The sequence below is a fragment of the Chelonoidis abingdonii genome, chromosome 5 (assembly GCF_003597395.2).
Source record: "Chelonoidis abingdonii isolate Lonesome George chromosome 5, CheloAbing_2.0, whole genome shotgun sequence".
Classification (NCBI taxonomy): domain Eukaryota; kingdom Metazoa; phylum Chordata; order Testudines; family Testudinidae; genus Chelonoidis; species Chelonoidis abingdonii.
In genome coordinates this window covers 28391727-28418573 of record NC_133773.1, presented here as the reverse complement: position 1 = coordinate 28418573, position 26847 = coordinate 28391727, and the positions used below count along the sequence as shown (strand labels likewise).

Sequence of the window (26847 nt, the reverse complement as noted above, 5' to 3'; positions counted from 1 at the left end):
TATACCTATCCAGCAGGGGGAAGTCATTAATAACTTACTCTCTGAGTAGTTAGCCAGCAGTTATGCACCCACCTTATAGTTAGCCCCATCTAAATTGTAAGATTTGCCTAGTTATGATAAGGATACCATGCGAGACCAGTACAAATCCTTACTAAAGTCTGGTATACCCATCCAACCGCTTCTCCCCTATCCACAAGGCTCATTATCCTATCAAAGAAAGCTCAGGACTTGGTTTGGACACGATTTGGTCTCTTACAAATCCATTCTGGCTAATTCCCTATTCACCGTACCACACTCCAAAGTGTTTGCAGATGATTTCTTTTGATTACTTCCCATTACTTTTCCCTGGCACAGAAGTTTAACTAGACTGGCGTGAGTTTCCTGGGTTGTTATTATTCCCTTTTATAGAGGGCACTATATTTTGCCTCTTTCCCAGTTCTGGAATCTCTCCCTCCTCCCATGACTTTCCAAAATAATAGCTAGAGGCTCAGATACCTCTCTATTAACTCCTTGAGTATTCAGGAGGTGCATTTCATCAGGCGGCCTGGTGACTGCAGGCAATCTAACTTTCTTAAAGTGATTTTTTAAACTTTGTATTTATCTTCTAAACCTACTCCAGTCCCCATAAGCATTGCACTATGTGTGAAGACATTCCTTCAGATCGTTCAGTGAAAGACCGCTAACAAAGAAGTCATTAAGCCATCTCTGGCCATTTCAAAGTTTTTCGGTGACTATTTCTCCTCATCACTGAGCAGTGGGCCTACCCCCCTTTCCTTTAGGCTCGCGCTCTTGCTCTATGTATGCATAAAAAGTCTTCGTGTTTCCCTTTATTCCCCATAGCTAGTTTGAGCTCATTTGGCCTCTTGCCTTTCTAATCTTGCCACCTGCATTGCCTGGTATTTGCCTAAAAAAAACTATTATCCTTTGTAATCTGACCTAGTTTCCATTTTTTATATGGACTCCTTTTTAATATTTGTAGGTCATGCAAGATCTCGTGGTTAAGCCGAAGTGGTCTTTTGCTACATTTTTCTATCTTTCCTACCATCGGAATAGCTTGCTTTTGGGCCTTAATAGTGTCCTTGAAAAACTGCCAACTACCCTCAGTTGTTTTCCCCTCAGTCTTTGATTCCCATGGACCTTACCTATCAGCTCTCTGAGCTACCAAAATCCGCCTTCCTGAAATCCATGTCTTATTTTGCTGTAGCTCCCTTCTACCCTTCCTTAGAATTGCAAACTCTATGATTTCACGATCACTTTCACCAAGTTTCTTTCTACTTTATCATATTCTCAATACGATTCCTCCCTAGTTAATAAATCAAGTCTAGAACAGCTTCTCCCCAGTAGCTTTTCAACCTGCTGAAATAAAAGTTGTCTGCAAATGCAGTCCAGGAACTTATTGGATAGTCTGTGCCCACGGTGTTATTTTCCCATATATCTCGATAGTTGAAGTCCCCCATCACCACCAAATCTTGGGCTTTGGATGATTTTAGTTGTTAAAAAAGCCTCATTCCGCCTCTTCCACCTGGTTAGGTGGCCTGTAGTAGACTCCTAGCACGCATCACCTTTTTTTTACCCCTTTTATCCTACCAGAATTCAACACTGCGTCTCCTATGTCCATCTCCACTCCATCAAGTGTGTACATTTTTAATATATAAAGCAACACTCTCCCTTTTTCCCTGTCTATCCTTCTGAGGAACTATACCCGTCACACCACATTCCAGTCATGGTATTTTCTCACCAAGTTTCAGTGATGCAACAAAATTTCATAGTTGTGTTTCATTAGCCTTCCAGTTCTTCCTGCTTATTACCTATCTCTCGCATTGATATAGGCATCTAGATACTGGTTTGATCTTGCTCCCAGTTTTTGCCTGACCCTCTTTTCTCTTGCCTTATAGCCCCGCTCCCTCTTGTCCTACCCATCTCCCAGGTCTTCATGTTCCCCACTTACCTTGACTTGGTCACCTGTCCCGTCTGAACTAGTTTAAAGCCCTCCTCACTAGGTTAGCCAGTCTGTGTGCCAAATAGGGCTTTCCCTCCTCGAAAGGTGAACGTCATCTCTGCCTAGCTTCCTTCTCTACTAGATCCCGCGTCGAGGAAGCCAAAGCCCTCTGCACACCATCTTCCAGCCAGCTTTTACCTCCATGATGCATCTGTCTCTGCCCGGGCCCTACTTTGACAGGAAGAATCGAAGAGAATACCACCTGCGCTCCAAACTCCTTCACCAGTACTCCCGAAGCCCTGTAGTCATTCTTGATCCGCTCAGCGTCACACCTCGCCAGTATCATTTGTGCCACATGGATAAGGCATGGGGTAGTAGTCAGAAGGCCGGATAATCCTCGACAATGCTCTGTAACATTTTGATACAGGCCCGGCAGGCAGCATACTCCCGAGATAATGTCAGGGAGACAGTGGGCGCCTCCGTCCCCGTTCCAGAGAGTCTCCGACGCCTACCCTACATTTCCTATTTTCAGTGGCAGCAGACTCCCAGCCTTAGGTATGAGGCTTCTCCTCCTTTACTGTTGGGGTGATTCTTCTCTCCTGTATCAAGAAGAGCATACGTTACCTATTACCAGCGGAGGGAGGTTCACAGCAGGGTGGGAGCACTGCCCGCTGCAGAAGTAACCACTGCCAGTGTCCACCCTGAGCCATCTCTCCTCCTAGTGGTGTGTCAGCAAGTCTGTGAAACGGGTCAGCTACCTCAGCTGTCTCCAACAGGACCCTGTCCAGGAATTGCTCGTGATACGGATGCTCCTACCACCTAGCCACCCCTCTGTGCTCTCCCACCTGCTGATGAGAGATTCCCAGTTAGGCAACCTATTTCCCTGGATGCCAACAACACATACCGCCTGGCATCCGATACGTGAGCACTGATAAGCCAAGTTACGTCTTGCCACACCCCCACCGCATTAGTGTAAAAAAAAAAAAGCAAAAAAAAAAAAAATAAAAAAAAAAAATTAAAAAACAAAAGAAAAAAGAAAAAAAAAACAAAACAAAAAAAAAAAACAACTAAAAAAAAAAACAAACAAAAAAAAAAAAACCATACAAAAAGGTGAAGCATCCGTCTCTGTACTCTGTCTGGCTACAGGCGCAGGTGGAGGAGACAGAAGCAAAGCTGCCACAGGTGTTGCAGGTCTTCCTAACCATCGTAAGCCTCCGTCTGTCAAAATCCCTCTCAAACTCCTCTGTCTGCAGCTTCCTGTCCGCTCTGCTCTGCTTTAAAGGGAAAGGTTTTGGATGTTGAATAGTGAACAAAATTGTATTAATGATTAGTTTGCTTGAAGAAAAATGCCAAAATTCATTCAGTAAATTATTTGCACCAAATAATTCAGCCAGCTCTAATAACGGTGATTGCAGTTTCTGCAGTTGTTCAGAATATTAATACCAGGCTGTGAACTGCTTATGCCATCCCAGAACTTAGGCTGTTGTTAAATGCATTTCCAGGGTTTTTGGCGCCCTCGGCGCAGGGCCGGCTCGCCGGTCCCGCGGCTCTGGTGGACCTGCTGCAGTCATGCCTGCGGACGGCCCGCTGGTCCCGCGGCTCTGGTGGACCCTGCGGCAGGTCCACCGGAGCCGCAGGACCAGCAGACTGTCCGCAGGCACGCCTGCGGGAGGTCCACTGGAGCAGTCTGCCGCCCTCCCAAATCCTGGTGCCCTAGGCGACCACCTAGGTTGCCTAAATGGAAGCGCCGGCCCTGCATTTCTGAAGCATTCTTCATCATTGAATGTTAGGTTGATTCTCAGAGACAAGAGTCACAAACAGTTTCATCCATTTATTACAAAGGTGACACAAAACCTACATCCAGATAAGGGCTTTGTTTTAACTTGGAAATGCAGTCATGTAGCATTATTGTAGAACCTGAGCAATTAGAATCCTTGATTTCCTCTTTCATCCCTATTCATAAATATATATATGACTCTAAACTATATCTAGAATGGATTAAGATAGGTAGAGTCCTTACTTTCAACCCTAAGGAATTAAAGCTGTAAACACTTGTTCATTTTCTGTTTGTTTTTTGTTAAAACCACAGAAGCATCAGCCCCCTGAGGAATGAGATAATGGTTGTACTCCATAGGGTATTACACTAAATAAAATCTAGAGGTATATGAATGGTGGTAGAATAGGAGACTGCATGTGTGGGAAGGAGGGGGAAGTCTCTTCATATGGCATCCATGGTGCATGGCGTGCTTTAGACTGGCAGGTTGTGACTCCTTCCTCTCGTTCATTTTTATGATGTGACTTGCACGGAGTGTTGGGTGTTCTGTTTTAATAGCATGTGGAATGAATTGTAAAAGTTTTGATAATGAATGGATTCAAATATGTGTAATACCAAGTGACCCAAGAGAATGAAAAATATCTGTACTTGTCTCTCATGTGGTAAGATTTTTTTATTGCAGGTCTCTCAGTGCAGATGTTAGTGTTTGTGTGAATCCCTGTGTGATGACTAGTGTAGTCCTAAAAGTAGGTCTGGTATTATCCTCCCTCAGGTTCTTTCCCCTATTCTCGCTGCAGCAAGCCAACCTCTCCATCCCTAGGGCAGTGGTGATCCGAAGTCATTAAACTGAACAATATAAAATTTAAAGTAGCCATTTTTTGAAGGTTTAGTACATTTCACAGAAATGGCCTTAATTAAGCTGTATCCCAGATCACAGCAAAACTATCAAAATCAGAACGTTGTCTAGTCGTAACTGAACAAAGTGGGCTATATTTAGGAGAAAGGAGAAGAATAAAGGCAATTTATCTCAAGCCATGAAGGAGCTCCCTGTCACAGATGTCTTCCTGCCACAGTAAGGCATCCCACAAGGACATATTAACATTTTGTATAGTAAGAGAGAAAAAGCAGAAATTTATAAATAAACCCACTACAGAATGGTTACCACCTGCTCAGATCTCCACATCTTTCTGCAGTTCCCTTATCCTTCTATAACAAAGGCACGTTGGGACAGTATCTTAATTGACAACAAGCCCATCTCACGTTCGATTATTTGCCATTCTCTCTGTATAAGGATATAATATTAATAGAAGAATCCCACTTTATTTGCCTCTTTCCTATCCTTATTTTCTCCTGTCCTGTTTTGTCTTTGGAAAGGGTAAGGAGAAAAGTGGGCACCTTAAATGTAGTAAGAAGTAGAGTTTATCTTGTTAAAAGTCAATATAGTCACTTTTTAAAAAAAGCTAATTGAAATCTTGAAGATTATTTTTCTTCTCTCTAGTCAGTTTGTCATGGTATAATACAGTGATAAGTTTTTAAGAAATGTTAAATGTTAAAGAGAGGGAGACATTCATATTTGAAATACAACTCCCACTGGCTTTAAGAGGAGTTGTAACTGCTTACTCCAGAACAAAATTTGGCTCATAATCTGTGAATTACATAATTTTAGGAGTTTTGTTACATCAGACTACTAAAAGAATTATATTGACTTTTCAAAAAATCAGAATTTCCTTTATATTATTGCATTAGTAAGCCATTTTCCTTTAAGAATATATATTAAAATTGTATACTATATGTTGTGTATCATGCCCATCTTAGTTTGGAATGACACTAATGGTAGAAATACGCAAGATAGCATTGGGGAAAATATATATATGAAAGTGTGTGTGTGTATGTGTATGTATATATATGCATAAAATAGAGGCACTTGGTCATGACCCTATATTTTATATATGGTATATTTCTACCATCAGTTGCATTGCAAAATAAGATTGTTGCTATGGAAAGCTCTTAAGATAAATATTTCTAGTGCAAGCCATCAGGGATGTTAACATGAATTATTGCCAAATATAGAAAAGGGGGCTGTTTTTTAACTGTCTGTATTAAGAAAGTGCCATAGATATATAGTTTGTTACATTTTGGAAGAAACCCATTTGGAACATAACTGAAGTGATTTTGCTTTGGCTAATACATTTTCCAAACATATCTAATATAAATGTATTGTTTTCAGCTTCCTGGTTAGCTTCATGGTGGATGCCCGTGGTGGTGCTATGCGAGGTTGCAGACACAACGGGTTAAGGATCATTATTCCGCCTCGGAAATGCACTGCCCCAACACGAGTAACCTGCCGGTTGGTCAAACGCCATAGACTGGCCACCATGCCACCGATGGTGGAAGGAGAAGGTCTGGCCAGCCGTCTGATTGAAGTTGGACCTTCTGGTGCTCAGTTTCTTGGGTAAGACTTGCTGTTTGACCTAAATGAAAATGATAGATTTATCTCCATTTGTTTGCAAATTTCACTGGGGTAGCCCCTGCTTCAAGATTTAAATGAAAAAAGTCTATTTAGCATACTGTTCCACATCAATCATAAAGTTATAGGCCCCCTCATGCAAATCAGCGATTAGTTCGTCAGCAATTCACTTAGCTTGTATGCCTTTTTATTTGAAAACACTGATGTTTTTTTAACCACAAACACTAAGGTTTGGTGTGCTTCCTCGAATAAGTTTATTAATCAGTGCTGTGCTAGTCAAATGGAAATCACATTGTTATCAGTGTCAGGCAATTCATACTCTATTTAAATTGTCCACAGTTAAAGCATGAATAACAAATAGCACAGCACTGATCTAAAACCAAATTTAAAGCCTGCTACAGATACAGCACAAGTTAAAGCTCCTTAAAGTAGAAACTTGTGTTTTGTCTATAGGCCTGCTGTCAATAATTTGGACTATCTGGGAAGCACAAGCCTTTGATTTTTCTGGGGTTAAAATTGCAAGCTAAAACAATAGGACAATTCAGGAATTCTCCAGCAGTTTATTTTGTCCTATGTTGCAATACCCAATAGAAAGATCAGAACTGCAATTACTGCTGTGCTTGTTTTAGCAATTTTCAGCTGAAACGAGCAGTTCTCCACACTTTTGTTTGTTTTATCAGCTACTCTCCTTATCAACTGTGGCATCCAAAAATGGATGATTGACGGAACCCCTCCAATAGAGTTAATGGCTTCAGTTGGAAACTGACATATGAAGTTATGAATTCAATTGTATTTAAGTCCTGTCATGTAAAGGTAGTCAGCAGAGCCACACGATGAAGTTACATCTGGAGGAATGAGCTTGAGAAAGAGTGGGCAGTGGTTTGATGTGTTTTAAAAACACATAGGATGGAGTATTAGAGGGAGAAGTATCCGTGCTTGTTCCCACTATTTTATTGATACTGTTCTTTAATAGTGGTTCAGGAAGAGTTATGAAACACTGGGAACATAAAGCTAGAGGCCAGTCCTCTTCTTTGACAAATGGAGTGCTCCTAGGTTTCAGATGCTCCTAGGTTTCAGCAGAAAAGCTGCCTAACAAAATACCAATTTGACATTCGCTTCAGATCTAGATCAGTTCTTATCAAATCCCAAATTTAAAATACCAGCAGAATACCTCTGCTGTCACATTCATTATTTCTCTAATCTTCTGTCCTTCTTCCCCACATTCACACTAACATGCAGTACCTTTTATTTTTTAAATGGTCCCTCCATCCAATGAGGAATCTCAATAAAAACTCATCTGAATAACACAAATCGTTACATTACTCAGAATTTTTGTGTCGCTTCTTATAGGTTTATTTTTCTGGGTAGCGTCCTGGCAGTGAAATCAGGTATTATGCACTGTACCTGCCAACACAAATATTACTGTACTACACTGATATATCCATTCTAAGGGCTGGATTCTGCTCCCATTAAGTTCAGTGACAAAACTTCCACTGACATTAATAGAAATATTTCATTAATTTCTGTCAGCAGTGGGGCACGACTAGGGCAGAACCTTATTCAGTGTTTGACCTAATTCTACTCTGTTGACCAGACAGTGGCACTGGGGTTCTTTAAAAAAATACATACATAAAGTTTATTTATGTTCTTTCTTTCACTGCTGCTTTGGATATACTCAGTAAACTTCATCTGCCTACGGCTCCTCCCCCACTTAATGAGGGAGAAAGCTTGGTCAGCCGAATCCTTCAGCTGGGGCCTCCTGGGACCAAATTTCTTGGGTAGGAGAGACTTAAAACAAATTGATGGATGCTGGCCTCTCCATTCTTCTCCTCCTCCTGCAATATGATTTATTTTTTTATGTCATTGTGCCCATGACATTATTCCTTTCTATGATTTGAAATTTTGTATATCTAACCTTTAGTGGACCATTTTCCAATCCTTGTGGTATGTGGTTTTTGTTTTGGTGGTATGTTTGTATCTTTTTCTTAAAATTCTGTGACCTTCATTTTTGGTTTAGCATGAGATCTTCCTAGCTGTAAAATGTGCCAGCTGTTATGTGCTTGATGTCTGTAGCAAAGCAACCTGGATTGGAACTAAAAAGAATCTTCTGTGCATGTGTCTATTTTGCACCCATTGCTACCAAATCATTAGTAATATGTTATATGTTGTATATAATATAACATAGTATGAAATAGTATGACACTTACCAGGTACATGATGGCCCATATCATTATGCACTCATGAGGTTTATGTATACATGTATATTTATATTTTCTTACAGAGTGTAGAAGATACCAGAGTTATGAGAATGTGTGTGCATATACATGTATACACACACACACACACACACACACACACACACACACACACACACATATATTTACGTGTTCATAATGAAACAAATTCTTATCTCCTCCACACCAGTAGAAATCCGGATTAATGTTGGTGTAAAATCAGCATTAGTGAGAGATAAATCAAGCCCATTGACTTCAGTGACATTATTCTGATTTTTGCTAGTATATCAGATCAGAATGTGTCCCTCTTTCTGTGCAGTGGAGTCTCTTTGAATGAGATTGCACAGGTTAACACATATGGTGGTTACAGCTAAAATGAGCATGAGTTTTAGTAATTTTATCAGTTTGCAACAACACTCTAAAATCTCTGTTCAAAGTACTGGTTCCTTACTGAGTGCTGTCCACAGTGTGCAAAGAGATGTATGCACATCTAAATTGTCCTATGATGCATACTGGGTCCTTATAGAAAGTGGAGATGCTCTAATGACCCATTGATATGCTGTTTAGGATTGCACCCAACTATTCTGGAGAAGTAGGTAGAATTCCAGGTTACTTTGTAACAGACTGAATGGATTGCTATTACTTCTATTTCTTCCTCTCTCACCCATATACATTTAATGTGCTGTGTTGCTGTGTCAGGCCTGTGATCGTGGAGATCCCCCATTTTGCAGCTCTGCGTGGGAAAGAGAGAGAGCTGGTAATCCTGCGCAGTGAGAATGGGGACAGCTGGAAGGAGCATTTCTGTGAATATACCGAGGATGAACTGAATGAAATCCTCAATGGAATGGATGAAGGTACTCAGTGCTGGGACAAGGCTGGGGTGAGGGTTGATGGGGATAACAGAGAAATTAAAATGATCCTTTGTCTTATATTATTTCTGTATCTGGGGAAGACCTAGTTTATCTCCTCTCCGATTGACTGCTTTGCTACTGAGCTCCTCTCCAGAGGCCGTGTTGCCACATTCTGCTGATATTTCACAGAAATCACAGGGGAACATCATAACATGCTTACTATACATGGCGGTGCTGGGAGTACACGCTTGCTGACATCCTAGCACATTTAAAAGTAGCAAAGGGGCAAAAAATATCTGGTATTATCTGGTAAAGAGCAGTTCTTCGAGTGCTTGTCCTTAAATATATTCCATACATGGGTATGCATGTGTGTCATGCGCCTGAGTCCAGAAATTCTTTCATGCAGTGTCTGTTGAACCACATACGTGCAGTAGGTCTCCTCATGCTACTGACCAAGGGCATGAGAGATAGTGTGGGCCGATGCCTCTTCATTCCCTCTTTCTCAGTTCACGCCTCTGCTGCGGATGCAGCAATGGTATCTGCAGTACAGCAATGGTATTTTTGCTTCTGGCTTCCTCACTCCCAGCTCCAGTCTGAGCACTGCTTGCCAATAACCCACATGTGGAATGCACATAGGAATCAGCACTCAAAGAAGAAATGGAGGTTACTTACTGTAACTGTAGGTTCTTTGAGATGTGTGGTCTCTATCTCTGGATTCCACTTCCCACCCTCTGTCCCCTGCTTTCGATCCTGTTGGATTTGCGGCAGGAAGATGGACTGGAGAGATTTCAGCCTGCACTGGCTCTTGTACCTTCAGTCATGAGTATGAGGAGACATCTATTGCATATGTGCTGACCAGTGAACACTGCTCGTAAGAATTTCTGGATTTGGGTGTATGGTGTGTATTCATACCCACATGTGGAATACACACAGGGACCACACATCTCAAAGAGCTTCCAGTGACAGTAAGTAACCTCCATATATAAAACTTCTCAATGTTTAAGTCCCCTTTCATACATGAATTCCCATGCCCTTTTCACAATACTAAACTAAGAGCTTCCTCCACAAATATATCACTGTGCTGTATTTTATTACCTTTTATGGATGGCTGCTTGTCTGGAGGAGCTGAGTAATCACCGATACTACTGTAATAACTCCATAGTGGCACTGACAGTGATCTACGGCAGGCAGAGGGGATTTGTGCTGGAGTCGAGAACATACCTGAAGGATGAATTTTTGTTTTTAGAAAGCTTGCTTAGATCTTGATTCAATGTGATACTTGAACATGTGCCTAACTTTAAGCATGTTAGTAATACTATAGAACTGAATGGGACTGCCTATGTGCTTAAAGTCAGGCACATACTTAAGTAACAAACTGATTGGAGTTTTGTACTGTTGATGTTCTCCTTGGCCTGCAAGTAGGTACATAGTGTAAAGATCGGCTCAAACCAAAGTTCTTGATTTATATGTTCCCCGCATTCTGAATTAGGTGTTTTGAGCTATCTCTAATCCCCACCCCCACAAAAATTCTGGCTTTTACTGCTTTTTTAAATTTCAAAGGTCTTTAAAGCTTTTGACCTTTAATTGCTAAGTATGTATAGCTTTCCTTGTCTGGAAATTGCTGTGTTGTCTGTATGAAATTCTTGTTGTGTGAATTTGGCTCGTTTTTCACTCAGTACTTGATACTCCGGAGGAGCTTGAGAAGAAGCGTATCTGCCGTATCATCACCAGGGATTTCCCACAGTATTTTGCAGTGGTGTCCCGGATCAAACAGGACAGCAACCTCATTGGACCTGAGGGAGGTGTGCTTAGCAGCACTGTGGTACCACAAGTGCAGGCAGTCTTTCCAGAGGGAGCGCTAACCAAGCGAATTCGTGTCGGCCTCCAGGTACAGAGAAGCAGTGACGAGGCTTATTACACCTTTCTCATTGGCTTTTCATTTGAGCCATGACCCTGGTAAAACAATACATTTTCTATATTGCATAATCAGCAGACAACTGAACAATTACAGCAGCTCACCATTTGCCCACTGCTATCTAAAATGCTCCTACGGCAAAATAAAAATTGTGGGAGTGAGAGTCAGATTTCTTGAGTTTTATTCATGACTCTGTCACTGACTGACTGTAGGATATTGGGAAGTCACTTAACCTCTCTGTGCCATGATGGTAATACTAACAGCTCACACAGGAGTTGTGGGATTTAATTATGACTTGCTGTGTAACATTGGCAGGGATCAGATACGTTCATTTACATCTTCATTAAGCTACATTTCCATATTGTTTATTCATTTTTGTCTTGTTACTTTGGAAAGGCCCAACCTATGCACAATGAACTTATAAGGAAGATTTTAGGGAACAAGGCAACCTTCAGCCCTATAGTCACCCTGGAGCCAAGAAGGAGGAAATTCCACAAGCCAATCACAATGACTATTCCTGTCCCCAAAGCCTCCAGTGATGGGATGATGAATGGTTATGGGGGAGAAACACCCACTTTAAGATTACTATGCAGCATAACAGGTAGGCTTAGTGCACCAGAGTTTTGTGTGTGATGCAGAATTTTGAGATTACAAAGTGTTGTTGTTCAAACGTATTAAAAAGATTACATTGACATAAATCTCTGTAAAATCTTTGCTGGGGGCTGTGTATGAGAAATAAACTGCATTCATTCCACTGGAGTGGAACTGATATTTCACCACTTGGGAGAACAACAACAGTATTGTATATTTTTCTCCATGCTATATAGCCCCATCCTTTTCACTCCTTAGCATTTTCTTCACTGGTTCTGTTTATGGAGCACCATGTTCTCGTCAATGATGTCCAAACATTCATGACACATAAGGAAACACAATCAATGTCCCAAAGAGTTTAGGGCCAAATTTGGAAGCCCTGGTTCTCTTTGATAAGCTAGTACCATTGAAATCAATTATGAGTAACTGTTCATTAATATGAGTGAGGGATTCACAATCTGGCATTTACAATATAATACAAACAGAGTTTTTCTATAATTGTGCAAAATATTCTTCTGCAGAATTAATTCTGCTGAAATAAATAGCAAAACTTGAACTTGAGTCTAATCAGAATAATTGGGAAAGGAAGTTCTATATATTAGAAATCACAAATTTATTATTATAATTTCTTCCTCCCAAGTACAACTGCAGCAGAGTTGTTACTGGGATAATTTCCCTCTATATGAGTAAAGAATCTGGAATGGGCAGAAGTAATGTTTGGTCTCCTTCTTAGCATATGCGAGACATGCCTCAGGTGGCACGGGATCAGGATTCATTACCGAATTTGGTCTGCTGGTTAGATCATTAGCTTTCCCAGTTTGGGCCAGGTACTGATAGGAAGTGTGACGTGAATGCTAATTCATGCCCCCATTACATTTAATTATGACATACAGAAAATTTTAGCCTCATCTTTTTGCTTTTCTGTGTCAGAAATTTGCATTTAGCTGTAAGTCCCAAACCGTTTCAGATGCAGTTTGAAAAGATTGTTTCCAGAGCTGTGCTTCAGCACTCATCATTTGAGAAAATGCTTATTAGTTTATTTGGGCAAAGTCTCTCCTTGGCTAAATCCATGCAATCCCGTTAACATTAGCGAAGTAACATCAGGTGTAACTGAAGGCAAAACTGGGCCTATTGTTTACAACAATGTGAAACATGCTACAAATTTCCTGCAAAAAAGAGGGCTGAGATTTTGCTTGTTTTTAAATTATTATTATTTTTATTTATTTGTTCTTTCAGGTGGAACTACCCCTGCTCAATGGGAAGATATTACAGGAACAACACCATTAACATTTGTCAATGAATGTGTTTCCTTCACAACAAACGTATCTGCCAGGTACACACACAGCAAAACATCTCTGTTAAAATGAACCCTTTAAATTTGGTCCTTTTTTCTTCCATGCATTTCTCACTTATATCTAACCTCTTTTTGGAAGGGGTTTAGTTTAGTTTAGTTTAACCATTATCTTCTATATAGTAGAATACGTTGATTATTTTAAACTGTTTAGTGGCATACAATAGCCACAGTTCAGCAAGGTACTTAAGCACATGTGTAACTTTAGGCATGTGAGTATTCCCATTGAAGTCAATAAGACTACTCAAATGTTTAAAAGTATGGACGCTCTTAAGAATATTGCTGTAGCATGAATGATTAGATCCAGAGTGCATCCATCCAACTGGAATGTGAGAGGAGATTTTGTAATTGACCTAACTGCATTCCTTTTATGCCTGAAGGTGTTTTTTACAGACATACAGTGGGATTTTCAGTATTGACTTTACTTTGCACTTACCGAATTAAATGGGAATTTTATTGTTGATTTCAGTGGGTGCAGAGTTTTAGTATCAATGAGCCCCTTTGAAAACCCCACCATGGCTTTGCCTGGCAGGTCCTCCTCTACTGAGCAGCCAAAAGTCCCTTGTTTAAACAGTTAATTGAAGAGTCATCCAGGGAAAACCCATCAGGGGAAAGAGGTTGCTTCTGTACTTGGTTTACAATTTATAAAAGATTATGTTACTTCCAGCAATCTCCAAAGAATCAGAAATCAGAGAGGGAGAACTGGTATAAGGACCTGGAAGTGGTCCTGTATGTAAATCACAACATGAAGCACACTCTACAAACTGAGTGAAGCGTACATGAAAACGAACAGCAGTTCTTCCATTTGCAAACAAAGCAATTGCACACCAACATCCTTCCATTTGCAAGCAAAGCAATTGCACACCAACATCCTTCCATTTGCAAACAAAGCGATTGCACACCAAGTCATTCTAAAGTAATTCAGCTAAAGTATCTGCCTATCTTCAGATTTTGCTGCATTGCAGATACAACAGAGACATGATTTTAGCAGCTGTTCAGTGTCACTGAAGTGAAATACTTTCCTGATCAGATTCAGCTACTGTCCTTCTGAATAAGTATAAACAGAATCTTCAAAAGAATCTATATTAGACTTGATTGGCTTTTTTATTAACATATGGTGTTTATTATTATCTGTTATTTATATTACAGTGCCACTGACTCAAAATCTGGTAGGCCCAGCAGTGGAACATTTTTAATAGTGAGGGTGTTGAAAGCCAGCCCCCTTACCCCTGTCTACCCCTTCCTCCTTCCCCCCACCCCCCAAGTTGAGGCCAGCAGCTGGGACCTGGGCATGAGGCCGGCAGCCAGGAGCCCGGGGCTGCTGCAGCACACCCCCTGCATCCCTAGTTCCCGCGCCTATGAGGCCCAGACACACATCTGGGAAGATACAGTCCCTGCTCTGAAGAGTTTTTAATCTTTGGGCCCAGTCCTTCAAATTCTTGCACATGTGAGTAACTTCACTCATGCAACTTGTCCTATCAGGTTCAACAGAAATATTTGTCTGAATGGAGCTACTTGTGTGTGTATATCATTGTAGGATCAGAATGTATTAAAATGAAGTGTCAGGTTCTCACCCCTGCTCAGGGTACTTTGCACCACTCCAGCAGTGCAAAGCAGTTCTAGGCCGAATCAACAGGCTTCCTGGGGATTCCCTTGGTGTGGCAAAATTACCAAGTGAGTTAGGGTCAGCATAACCAGTTCTATGCCACCCTTGTTTGCATCCCCCAGCATAAAGGCATATATAGGACGTGGCAATGGAAAGGGAGCCACAAAATGTCTGCTTTTCACCAGCCGGGGGCCATTGAGAGCTCTCAGGATCTAACATCCTTTCTGCTGAAGCATTGTTAAAATTGGTGGATGATATAGACAAACGTTTTGTAGCCAGACAAAATACTCTTACTATTTTAATTAAATGAATCTACTGACAAGCAAGTCTAATCAAAGCAGTGGTAAAATTGGGTCAAGCTTCTGGAGCCGGGTCTAGACAAGGGCTTTGTCAGTAGAACTAGTGAGACATTTCCCCAGTGTAGACGGAGCTCCATTTGCAGTAAATGCCAGCAGTGAAGCTTTAAAAAGATATACTCAGTCTCAAACAAATGGGGAATAAACACTTTTCACTAGAGACCACAAGAGAGACCTCTTCAGCTATATGTTGTGTCTCAACAGCTGTATGCAGCATTAGTTACGCTAAAGACTTACATTAATAACTTCATTCAATAGTCAGCATTGCAGATTAGACACTGTATTTGAGAGATCCAAGTCTAGAGCTGCACAAGGGTTATGGCATCAACAGCAGGCCCAGATGTGGAAGTTGTTAATGTGTGAACAATGAGTCACAATTGTTTGACCTATAGACCTTCTACAGCAGGGGTTTTCCAACTTTTTTTTCTGGTGACCCAGCTGAAGAAAATTGTTGATGCCCATGACCCAACAGAGCTGGGGATGAGGGGTTTGGTGGGCGGGGGGGGGCACAGGGCTGGGGTAGAGGGTTGGGGTGTGAGGGTGAGGGCTGCTGGGTGAGACTGGGAATGAGGGTTTCAGGGTATGGGAGGGGGCTCTGGGCTGGGGCAGGGGGTTAGGGTGCAAGAGGAGGTCAGGGTTCTGGGCTGGGAGTGCGGGCTCTGGGGTGGGTTGGGGATGAGGGGTTTGGGGTACAAGAGGGAGCTTGGATTTTGGGAGGGCTCAGGTGGAGGATTAGGGTGTGGGAGGGGGTCAGGGCTGTGGGCAGAGGGTGCAGGCTTTGGGGTGGGACTGGGGATGAGGAGTTTGGGGTGCAGGAAGGGGCTACAGGTTGTGGGGGCTCAGGGCTGGGGCAGGAGGTGTGAGTGGGTCAGGGCTCTGGGCAGGGGTACAGCCTCTGGGGTAGGGCTGAGGATGAGGGGTTTGGGGTGCAGGAAGGGGCTCTGGGTTTGGGGGGGCTCAGGGCTGGGGCAGGATATTGGAGTGCAGGGTTGGGGTGCATGCTTACCTCAGGCAGCTCCCGGTCAGCAGGGGCTGGCACTGCAGACCGTGCTGGGCCCCGAAAGCAGCCAGCAGCAGGTCTAGCTCCTAGGCACAGGTGCGCAAGTGGCTCTGCACAGCTCTTGCCCGCAAGCACAGCCCCCCACAGTTTGAAACCCACTGTTCTATAAGATCCACCTGCTCCCTTTTCACTCAGCAGGATATTTAAACCTATACCCAAAGTAAAGCACGTAAAGTCAGTGAGCAGGACTACATGTGCTTTAAAGTCAGCCACAGGCATATGTACCTTTCTGAGCTGAGGCCTTTAAGTGGTTTTACAAGAATCACACTCCCATTCACAGGATTAAGTCCTTCCAGACACTGTTTGGGAAATCGGTACATTTATCTAGAATACTGAAGAAGCTGATTGCAATCTTGACCAATTTCCATTCCATCAGACACAAATTTAGTCTCAGTTGTACTTTTTGTCTGCTGTATATGGAATCAAATTTTAAAGTGTTCCTCTGTTTGAGCACTGTGGAGGCTTCTCAAGGTAGGATTTGCCTCCCTGGTTTGAGTCAGATACAGTACAATCTTTCCCCACTTCTGTAAATTAAGGACCCTGGAGTATCAGATTTGATTCCTCATGTTCAGATGTCATCAATTTCCACTGTTTAATCAATGAACATGTTCAATGTTATAAAGAAAGGCACAGAATGACTATCCATTATTGTTCATCCTAAATTGAATAAGACCAGAGTAATCACGTTTCAAATTGCATGGTTTGTGGGATGTTGTGCCATATGATCTACAGTAAGTAATAAGCCCCCTGTAGATTGTATCAACTCTGAGTCTTTGACCCTTGGTAAATTCCTCTTCCTTCCTACAGGTGTCAAACTCAACCATGATTTCCACCCACTCATTCAGTTTTATTTAAATGATATGCCATCAGCTCCAGGGATAAACTAGATGAAAATAACAGCTTTTTTTCCTGTCATTTGAAAATATATAACAGGGCATTTATGCTGCTTCAGCTCAGAACTGTACAAGATAGGATTTTTTTTTCAGTGCCTTTATTACGCAAAGAGCACTCTGTTTGTCTCAACAAAGTGTATGGCAGTTGTAATAAAAATTGGTAATTTTTCATGTTCTTGCATTTTGAGAGGGGACAATGTTGCTGTCTAGTGACTAGCCAGAAGAGGTGGGGTAAGGTAGTTGCTACCACTATGAGTACGGGGAATTTTCCTTCTGCTCAGCTGGTAGAGGCCTCTTTCTGGAGCTGTAGTTCTAGTCCTGGTTTCTGAGGTGTGTATGCAGTTTATATAGTGATCTGTGTCTATTGTCTGCGATACTTGGGTCTGTTGCAACATTATATGAATGAAAGTTGCTTTGTGAGAAATAGTGAGGAATGTTTTCAATGAACTCTGCTGGAGGAAAGTGTTAGAAGCTGGTATTCTCTTGTAAGCAGTTTATAGTAAGTGGCTGTTAAATAAGTGAAGCAAGATAAACAGTGACCTCTCATTGATTTAATCAGTTTATAGGCAGGCATATTATCCAAGAATCTATGTCAGGCAGTACGGGCCTGTATCATTATGTAAAATCCAGATTATACCTGAGGTTCCATGCTCTCATTTCTTGCTCGGGTAAGACTGCCTGGCCACAGTGCTGGAGTTGGTTAGTACTGGGGGATGTTCACTAGGAAAGCATTTCCTTTCATGTCCTATCAGCAGATACTAGGTTCTGTTCACTGCTGTATAATGCAATTTCCCGTATCTAGATGACATGGAGATTAGTAGAGCATGTTTTGGTTTACAGCTAAGCCTTAATGACAACAGGTTAAGTGACCAGGTCTTTAATTCAGCAGGTTACTGTTAAAGCTCCTGACCCTGCAAAGACGTCCACATATACTTCACCCAAACTTTAAATCGTTGCTGGATTAGGATCTCTATCATTTTTTAAAATTTCCTTTTACCAAGAAAAAATGCATTATGGGTTGCCTGACCCTCATCTCCCCAAATGGATGAATTTTAAATTTCTATTTTTTTTTCTGATGTTTTCATGAATAACTGTGGCTGTGTTACTTGATGTCAGAGGGCAATGGTACCAGGACAGTGTCTACACTACCAGTATGGAGATTTGCATTGCTTACATCTTGCTAGATGGCCAATTCCAATAATTGCTCTTTATGTTCCTTCACAGGTTTTGGCTGGTAGACTGTCGGCAGATACAGGAATCTGTTACTTTTGCCTCCCAAGTGTACAGAGAGATTATCTGTGTGCCCTACATGGCCAAATTTGTTGTATTTGCCAAATCACATGATCCCATAGAAGCTCGATTAAGGTGCTTCTGCATGACAGATGACAAGGTGGATAAAACGCTAGAACAACAAGAAAACTTTGCAGAAGTTGCCAGAAGCAGGGATGTAGAGGTACAATACAAGATAATATAGTATCATTTTCTTTGTCTTCATTCACAATGTCTTGCCCCACCTATTTCTAAAATCACAAATTCTGCCTCCTATATCAGACAGTATGCAGAAATTAGTAATGGAAGTATGTATACATTTAAGAAATGTTTTGTAATTGGATTAAAAATCAAGCTTACATCCTCCAAACCAAAGAATGTGGTGGTATATTTTTGTGTGTGGAAAGTATACTGGCCTTTTGTGTCTGCTTTTCTGTTCATAAAAACAGCAATTGCAGAAAACTCTTTTTATACCTTCAAGTTGTATGCATAGTTTACATACCGGGTTGGTTATGTTTTGTAAGCAGAATACTGTGATCTCAGAGCAGGGTATAAGATAATTCAAAACAAGCACCAAGTTTCAGGCCAGCTCTGACTTCATATGAAACTCTCATTTCATATCAATGGGAGCTAAGATAGGCCATCAATGAGTACTATGGAAAATCCCAGCTGTAAAGTTTAGATTAAAAGAAAGGATTGGGACTGTGATGGAATGAGTGGCCTGCAGATGCTTCATTCTGGAGGCTCAGAGTTCCCAGCTCTAGAGTAAACATCTAAGTGACTTTGGGAGCCTAGTTTCCATAAGTCTGATTGACATTCAATGAGACTCAGGCTCCTAAGTCTCTCTTGAGGCATTTTTGAAAAATTTATCTCTAAACTCATTCCGTTACTCTCCAACCCAATAGAGTTAGAGAGTATTATATAGGTGGCATTCTCTATCAAATCCAGGGGAGGGGAGTCCTCAGGATACTGTGATGATCACTCTTATTGTCTAATTTCACTGCAAAACAGCAGTATGGAAGGGTAAAGGTTCCTATCTTCATCAAGGAACTCTGCTGTGGTGTACAAACAATGCTGAGGGGAACAGGAATTCTGCTGAAAGGCTGGCTTTGTTTCTTGTCAAGCAGGAGTAATTGTCAAGCTAGTTTTGGGGGGAGGAGGAAAGATTATAGTGAGAGAGCCATTTCCTGTGGCCCTTAGTGAGGCAAAACTGTCACTGAAGTTGGTAGGAATGTTGGCTGATTAAGGACCTCAGAATTTGGTGCACAAAAACAGAGAAATTAGGACACTGGGCGGCTACAATGGAGGGAGATCACCCCAAGGGAGGGTATAGCAGTATTGCTGCAACACCGATTCACACACCTTACAATTTTGTCAGAGGAAGGAGCAGTTTTAAACCCACCTACGCTCTGTAGGAACCCTCTCTGTGGAATCTACCTGGAAGATGGTATAAATCAATGCATCTATCAGCCTACCTCACCCACTTCCTCCCAGCCCAGGGCTGCTCACTTTGTAGCCTGTGTTTTCTGACTCCAAGACCCTCAGTGGAGTGGCAGGGTGGAGGCAGCTGTGCACTGCCAGTGGACATGGGGGCTGCAAACTTTGTTCAACACTAAGAAAAGCGCACAGTGGCCATTTCTATTGTAGTCACAGGAGAGTGATTTAATTTTAATTAGCTTTGTGATGTAACCTGTCAAGACAAAATCTTAAATTCCTTGTTGTTCAGATAATCTCCCACTGACTCCTTTAGAAGTTTGCCTGACGAAGGAACTTGAAAAAGCCGAGTAACCACCTCAGTATTTATCCTTTTGCACTTATTAGTCATATTTTTGATGTTTAAATGATTTAAGCTTTGTAAGGCACATCAAATGTTATAGAGGATAGGCTCTGGAGATTTTCAAAGGCTCTAAGAGCAGTTAGGTGCCCACCTGCCAGTTTCCACCAAATACCTATTAATAATTGAAAGATCATCAACACCTTGACAGAGTAGTTGGAGTTGGTCAGTTTGTTTGCTGTAGACATCAGTGAGAAAAGCCATGCTCATCCACCAGGAGCAAGAAGTTAAATTAGCAGGTTTGATAAATATTCATGTTTGATATTGAACATAGAAAAGCCTTTCTGTGTGGGTATTAGTGCTGTTTGTTAAATGCTTTACTGGCTGAGTCAGCTCCTTTAAAATTAATGACAAACGGGAAGTGGATAAAGCATAGCGCATTCTGCCTCCTGACAAATACTTTTTTTCTGCTCTAATTCCCACCATGCATAAATGATTTCTCAGGTTCGATGTCTGGTGCTAAAGATTGTGATAGGCAATCTTTTGCAGAGAAGATAGATAAAATAGGTGCTTATTACATTGGCAAAACTAAATTACTGGGAGGTAGAAGTAAGAAGGGCCCTTTGAAAGTGCTGTTAGCTTGTGTGGGGTGACTCCAAAAGCTGTGATGAAGTGAGTTCCCAGGTCTGAGGAAGGGTCATATAAATAGCTACCAGGAAATATAAGCAGTATCATAGAGGCATCCCAGACATTCACTTGAGGCCTGGTTTTCAGAAGTACTAAATGCTCCCAACTTCAGTGGGAGCCAAAGGGATCTGCAAGTGCACAACCCCTCTGAAAATTGGGCCTATGGAGCCCAGGGCAAAAGCCTCATCTCTAAGACTGTTCCCAAGTAGATTGGACCCTTATGGTCACCCTGCTGCAGAATAAAGAAACTATGCAATTATTTGAATTGACTAAGAAGGTAAAACATGTAACCTCATGATACTCACAGCCAGATTTGCTACATTCCAGCTCAAAATTGGGATCCTGAGTTTGCTTCAACTGTAGTGGTGAACACAGAGTGACTGACCCCTTTGAGAGGGAGCAGGGTCCAGTGCACCTGTGACTTTGTCAGCTGCCACCCAGGTGTGGTTAAGAGAATGAAACAGTGGTAGAGTTAGCCAGAAAGGGGCAGGTGAGAGCTGAAAAGAAAACTGGGGTAGGTGCAGTTGTCGTGCTGTGGCATGATGCTAGAGGGTGCCCTGGGTGAGGGCCGCCATATGGTAACCAGTTTAGTGCAGTATGCTGAAAAATGCACACATTCTTGTAAATGGAAAATCTGCACAGGTTCATAGAACAGAAAGCATTGTTCTCATTTGTAAGGACTTCTCACTACTCTTAGCAGGTGAAACTAGTATGATATTCAAAATTAGAATTGAGATAAACAATCTGAAATGTGTCTTCACACATTTTGGATAATACTAGATGGCAACACTAATGCTGAGGGTTGAGATCACTGTATACTGAAAACTTTAAGATTGGTTCAACTCAATGCAGAATTATGCTTCCATAAGGATAAATCAAAATCCTGTAGAAATGAATACTGAATATGGCTATTGATATGATTTTTTTGGGGGGGGGGTTCTTTTTTTTAACTCCACATAGGTATTAGAAGGAAAGCCTATCTACGTTGACTGCTTTGGCAATCTGGTACCACTAACAAAAAGTGGGCAACATCATATATTCAGTTTTTATGCCTTCAAAGAAAATAGACTTCCACTGTTCGTCAAGGTAATGGAATAACTTCAGTTATGGACTGTGGTTTTATTCAGGACTGGCTCTGGGTTTTCAATACATTTGTCAGTCTGGAAAGTGTCCATCACACAGTTTCCCCGCATTCTCATATAAGAAATACTGAAATAAGTATTTTGTTGATATGAGCAACCATTGCCTTCTGTTGTCCGGTAGGGCAAACCAGACTTTATCGAATACAGTGGTCCCAAATCTGCGTAAAAATGCACTGTATGTGTTCTACTTAGTAATACTCATGACTGTGTGTAACCCATTGTATGAGCGATGTACCCTCACTGCTCCCCTACTGTATCTCGATCCCACCCACTGTACACCCCGCATTGGGGACATGGCAGACTGTATATATTATATGCTAACTGATAACCAAATGCCAGCGTCCCCCATACTCTGTATGTTACCCGTGATGACTAATAACTGACGCATCAAACTCTTTGTATCATCTTTATTTAAATATTCTCTAATAAACATTTAAATCTGTGGCTATATCACTCTCATCACTGCATGGCATACTTAACAGTGATGCATTTCAGACTTCAGCGTTGTGTCTTTTGGAATACTGCTCTCTACCTAATGAGATGAAGGAACAGCTTCATTAGTCCTTATGTTTTATTTTTCCGCGATTGATTGGTCCATTTGCAAGTGCAGTCCTCTGTTTTACAGAAATAAGTGTTTCCTTCTGTCACAATGTATGCAAGGCACCAAGTGCATTTACATAACTGGGAAAATCCTCTTAATACTCCTGTATTCCAACTTTGCTATTTGCGGTAGTAGATAAGCCCATTAGATCCCTGATACTAGGTGGTTTGACTATGGTTCACGAGAAAGCTGCAAATACTGGTCTGCATCACAGACAGGTTGGCTGAATTGTACTGGTGCTGGCCTTACTACTTATCATACCAAAATCATATAAATACAGCTGTAATTCTTCAAGTGTTCTATAGGTATTCTTCAACTCTGTGCCCAGTCTTACTCCCACTGAAGGCAATGCAAAATGCCCTTTGACTTCAGTCTGAGCAGGAATGAGTCCTTTATTTATATTTCAAATTATGCTGCTCATCCACTGCCTTCATAGAGTCTCAAGTGGAGGAGCAAGCTGATTGTGATAACAGCCGTAGTGATGCTCTCACTAAAATCCATGTTACTAGCATGGAGACCTATTGGCATGGATCTGCTATGCTTACAGTTACCTCTGACAAATGCACTTCTCTCCTTTCAGAGGGACAGGTTCAGAGGGCTTCAGTTGTAGTTTTACTTTTGAAAATTGTCATTGTCAGTAGCACTAGAAACTGAAGAACGCAGCCCAGAGAAAAGCACTTTCATAGGCAATGCAGAGCACAATTCCCTGGCAATGGGTTTCAAAGCCATCCCTAGGTGATTGTGCCCGGAGTATTGGGGTAATTCTGTATCACAAACAATGGTGCCAGGGATTACTGGGCTGAGATTGCTAAACCAGTCATTTCAGGTTCTTGTTTAAATTAAAAATGTTTAATAATCTCTGTGATGTAAAATTAATTTAGCTAGTCACATGTACAGATGGGGATTAATTGAGAAAGTAAACTTTTGGAAAGCATCTACAATTCTAGATAGGTTAGTCATAACCAAGGAACACCCTCTTGTGTCACCTCCCCGCCACCCGGCTCATTATTGTATGAATGTCTGACTTATATAGAACTGAATCAGCTGTGTTTTTGTCACATACTGCTGGCTTCACATGGTTGTGACGCATCCTGAATTTTCTAATACAGTCCTGAAAGTATGTCATGTGGCTCTGCATCCTGTATATTCAGCTTAATAGAAGTATGTAACCACATGGCTATATTTAAGATTAATTTTTATCATTTGGCCTTAGTGATAGAAATCCGTAATGAGGTATAATTCTTTTATTTGTATGTACTTCCCTAGACTGTTTACGGAACCTTAAAACCCTTCATATTTGAAGTCCTAAACGTTGCATGTTTAGTTCTGCCTTACAGATGTGATACGTGGGGATCTTCCAAGATTTACTTCAAAGTGTCAGAACATATCATGCTCTCATATAATTTTGTTTTGTTTCATGGGTTATACAGTGGTCACACTTAAATAACTTGCAGCTTTTTCAGAGATATCTCAGCAGTAGTCTCAATTTTAAGTGCACTGAATTTTAATTGCTAAGGTATTTTGAAGTAGAAGAAAACTCATGTGTGACCTATGTCACTCTCTCCCTATAACAACAGCTAAATGATCAGTTGCTGTCTTTTGTTACTAATGAAGTCAAAGCAGCAGCAGTTGATGATGATCTACCAAGGAAAATACAAGTGCATGTATAGATTATGGTGGTGGTATGTGTGAATTTTGAAGGTTTTTATTTTATAGATTAATTAAAAAATGCCCTAACATCAGTATGTCAGTGAAAAACAGAGTTAGTGCAGGTTATCATGAGAGTGTAGTCACAGTGCAATTACTGTCTCAAACTGCATTGTGTGAATAAGCCATTATTACTGACTTCAAAGTGTCTAAATTATTTTGCTGATCTCTCCTGTTTTTCACATATATACACATACTCAAATATGTAACAAACCAGAACAACACCATAAACGTACATCTATACATGAAGGATCTTTTTTCCAGATCTAATGTCTACCTGTAACTAGTTTTGACACTGCATATGGAATACAAAGGGCAGCTAAAGTACAGATTAAACTTTTATATCTTTGCTGCGTTAGGTACGAGACTCCACTCAAGAACCTTGTGGGCGACTATCATTTATGAAGGAGCCAAAATCTACTAGAGGGCTAGTTCATCAAGCCATCTGCAACTTAAATATCACATTGCCACTTTACACAAAGGTAATGTCAACTGTACTGTATCAGAGCTTTATAGAAGTTTTTTTGTCTAGGATCATCAGTGTCACAGCACAACCAGGAAACTGGCAGGAGGGCAAAAGATTGTTAAAAACCCATAATTTAGGGCATGTTTTCTATAAACTCAAGTCAGTCTATGTTAGGCTCCCATACAGCTGCAGTGGTTCATGTCCACACTGCTCTTCTTCTGTCACTAGTGCACATCCTCACTAGAAGCGCTTTCACCAATTTAAGAGGGGCAGTGTGGGGGACGGAAAGCCAGAGTTTTCAGCTCGACGTGCGGCTCACTGCTCCTAACCAGGAGCCTGGCTGTCCCCCTCCTGGCTCTCTACTCCCCATCAGGAATGGGACAGCCGCACCGGGTTTCTCGACTCCCTGCTCCTCACTGGGAGCATGGCAGATGACCGGACTCCAGGAGCAGAGCACCCTGCCAGGCACAACTATGTTCCCCAGGGGGAGCAGGAAGTTAAGAGCTCAGGGAGGGCAGCCAGGCTCCTGGCAGGGGAGATCTGTGCCTGGTGTCCAGCTGACTGCCCCATCCCCAGCAGGGAGTGGGGAGCCAAGAAGCTCGGTGTGACTGCCCTGTTCCTGGTGGGGAAATTAGAAGCCCGGGGGGCAGCACCCAGAGTCCGGTCAGCTGCCATGCTCCCAGCAAGGAGTGGGAAGCTGAGAGCCCAGGCAGCAACACAGAGCCAGGAGCTTGGGCAACAGCCTGACTTGGAGTGTGGAGCCAGGACCCTGAGAGGCAGCACGGCTCTCTGCGGGGAATGGGGAGCCTGGGCAGCAGCCTGAGTCAGGAGCCTGGGTGGCAGCCCAGCTTGTAGCAGAGATTGAGCAGGAGCTGGCTTCTTGTCAGTTTCATGGCTCCAGTGGACAGAATGACAGCCAATAGATATAAGTGACGCAGTGTTTACAGGAAAATTGTTTCACCCTAACTATACAGACATAAGCTCTATGCCTCTCGTGGAGGTGGAGTTACTATGTTGGTGTAGTAGGACACAGGCTATGTCTACGCTACTGCGATAAGTCAACCTACGCTATGCAACTCCGGCTATGTGAATAACGTAACTGAAGTCGACGTACCTTAGATCAAGTTACTACGGGGTCTTCACTAGACCCACTAAATCAACTGCCAGTGAATCGATCTCAGAGCGTTAATCCTGGCTATAGTGTAGACCTCCCCTTACATTGGTAGGAGCAAGGTGATAGTGTGTACACTGACATAATTAGGTTGATGTAAGCTGCCTTAGTTGACCTAATGCTGTAGTGTAGACCATGCCTAATGATTTTAGTATTAGCAAGGGGAAAATAAATAGTATTCAAAATTTATCAGTGTATTTGAATATTGGCACAACCACTCTTGAAAATGCACAGTGCATATTTGACATATCACTTTGGGCGGGGGGCATATATCAGATTTTGAACCATATATCTTTCTCACTGAATTTCAAATGAAATTATTTCCATTCTTTGTTTTTAAACATACCCTCCATCCTGGTGATGGAATAGTCCAAAAAACAAAATCTGGGACACATATGCCAAGTCTGATGTGAAGCCCATGGAAGTTAGTGGAAAGACTACCACAGACTTCAGTGGTTTTTGGAATGGGCCTAGGCTCAGCTTGGTCTCCATGCAGAAATTATATTGAAACTAATGACAATTCTGTCCAGTGATAAAACACAGAACTGGAAATCAGTGAGGAGGCCTAGGTGCCATTCCCAACTTTACCAAAGACTTCATATGTGATATCGGATAAATTGCTTAACCACTCTGTGCCCTACTGCCTTCTCTATAGAAATGGAGTTCCTATTCAAGCCCACCTCTCACAGGGTTATATAAGAATAAATATATTAATATCTATAATACATATTGCAGTAACTCCTCACTTAGTTATGTTCCTGAAAAATGCAACTTTAAGTGAAATGATGTTAAGTGAATCCAATTTCCCCATAAGAATTAATGTGTGTGTAGGGGGAGGGACTAGGTTCCAGGAAATTTTTTTCATCAGACAAAAGACATATAAAAATTCCCCTCTCACCCCTATGGGTGGTATGTGTCTTCCTCAACCTCGGGTCCTCTACCAGAGGCCTGGGAGTTTGAGGGTTCTGCGCAGTATCTTAGCTGTTCCTAGCA

The 26847-nt window shown here is 41.7% G+C and overlaps 1 protein-coding gene across 23 annotated transcripts in view; it reads left to right on the top strand.

Annotated features, from left to right (window-relative positions):
* ANK2 (ankyrin 2) overlaps positions 1–26847 on the top strand; it is a 638506-nt gene that overhangs the window by 569598 nt on the left and 42061 nt on the right. For 12 of the 23 annotated variants that reach the window (XM_075066172.1, XM_075066174.1, XM_075066175.1 and 9 more), the window contains 9 exons: positions 5941–6165; positions 7860–7958; positions 9114–9268; positions 10942–11153; positions 11577–11781; positions 13008–13104; positions 18262–18490; positions 21728–21853; positions 24577–24699. In XM_075066172.1, coding sequence (XP_074922273.1) covers positions 5941–6165; positions 7860–7958; positions 9114–9268; positions 10942–11153; positions 11577–11781; positions 13008–13104; positions 18262–18490; positions 21728–21853; positions 24577–24699 — 1471 coding nt within the window. The remainder of the gene's footprint in view (positions 1–5940; positions 6166–7859; positions 7959–9113; positions 9269–10941; positions 11154–11576; positions 11782–13007; positions 13105–18261; positions 18491–21727; positions 21854–24576; positions 24700–26847) is intronic. The other 11 variants (XM_075066180.1, XM_075066191.1, XM_075066185.1 and 8 more) reach the window with 1 other exon arrangement.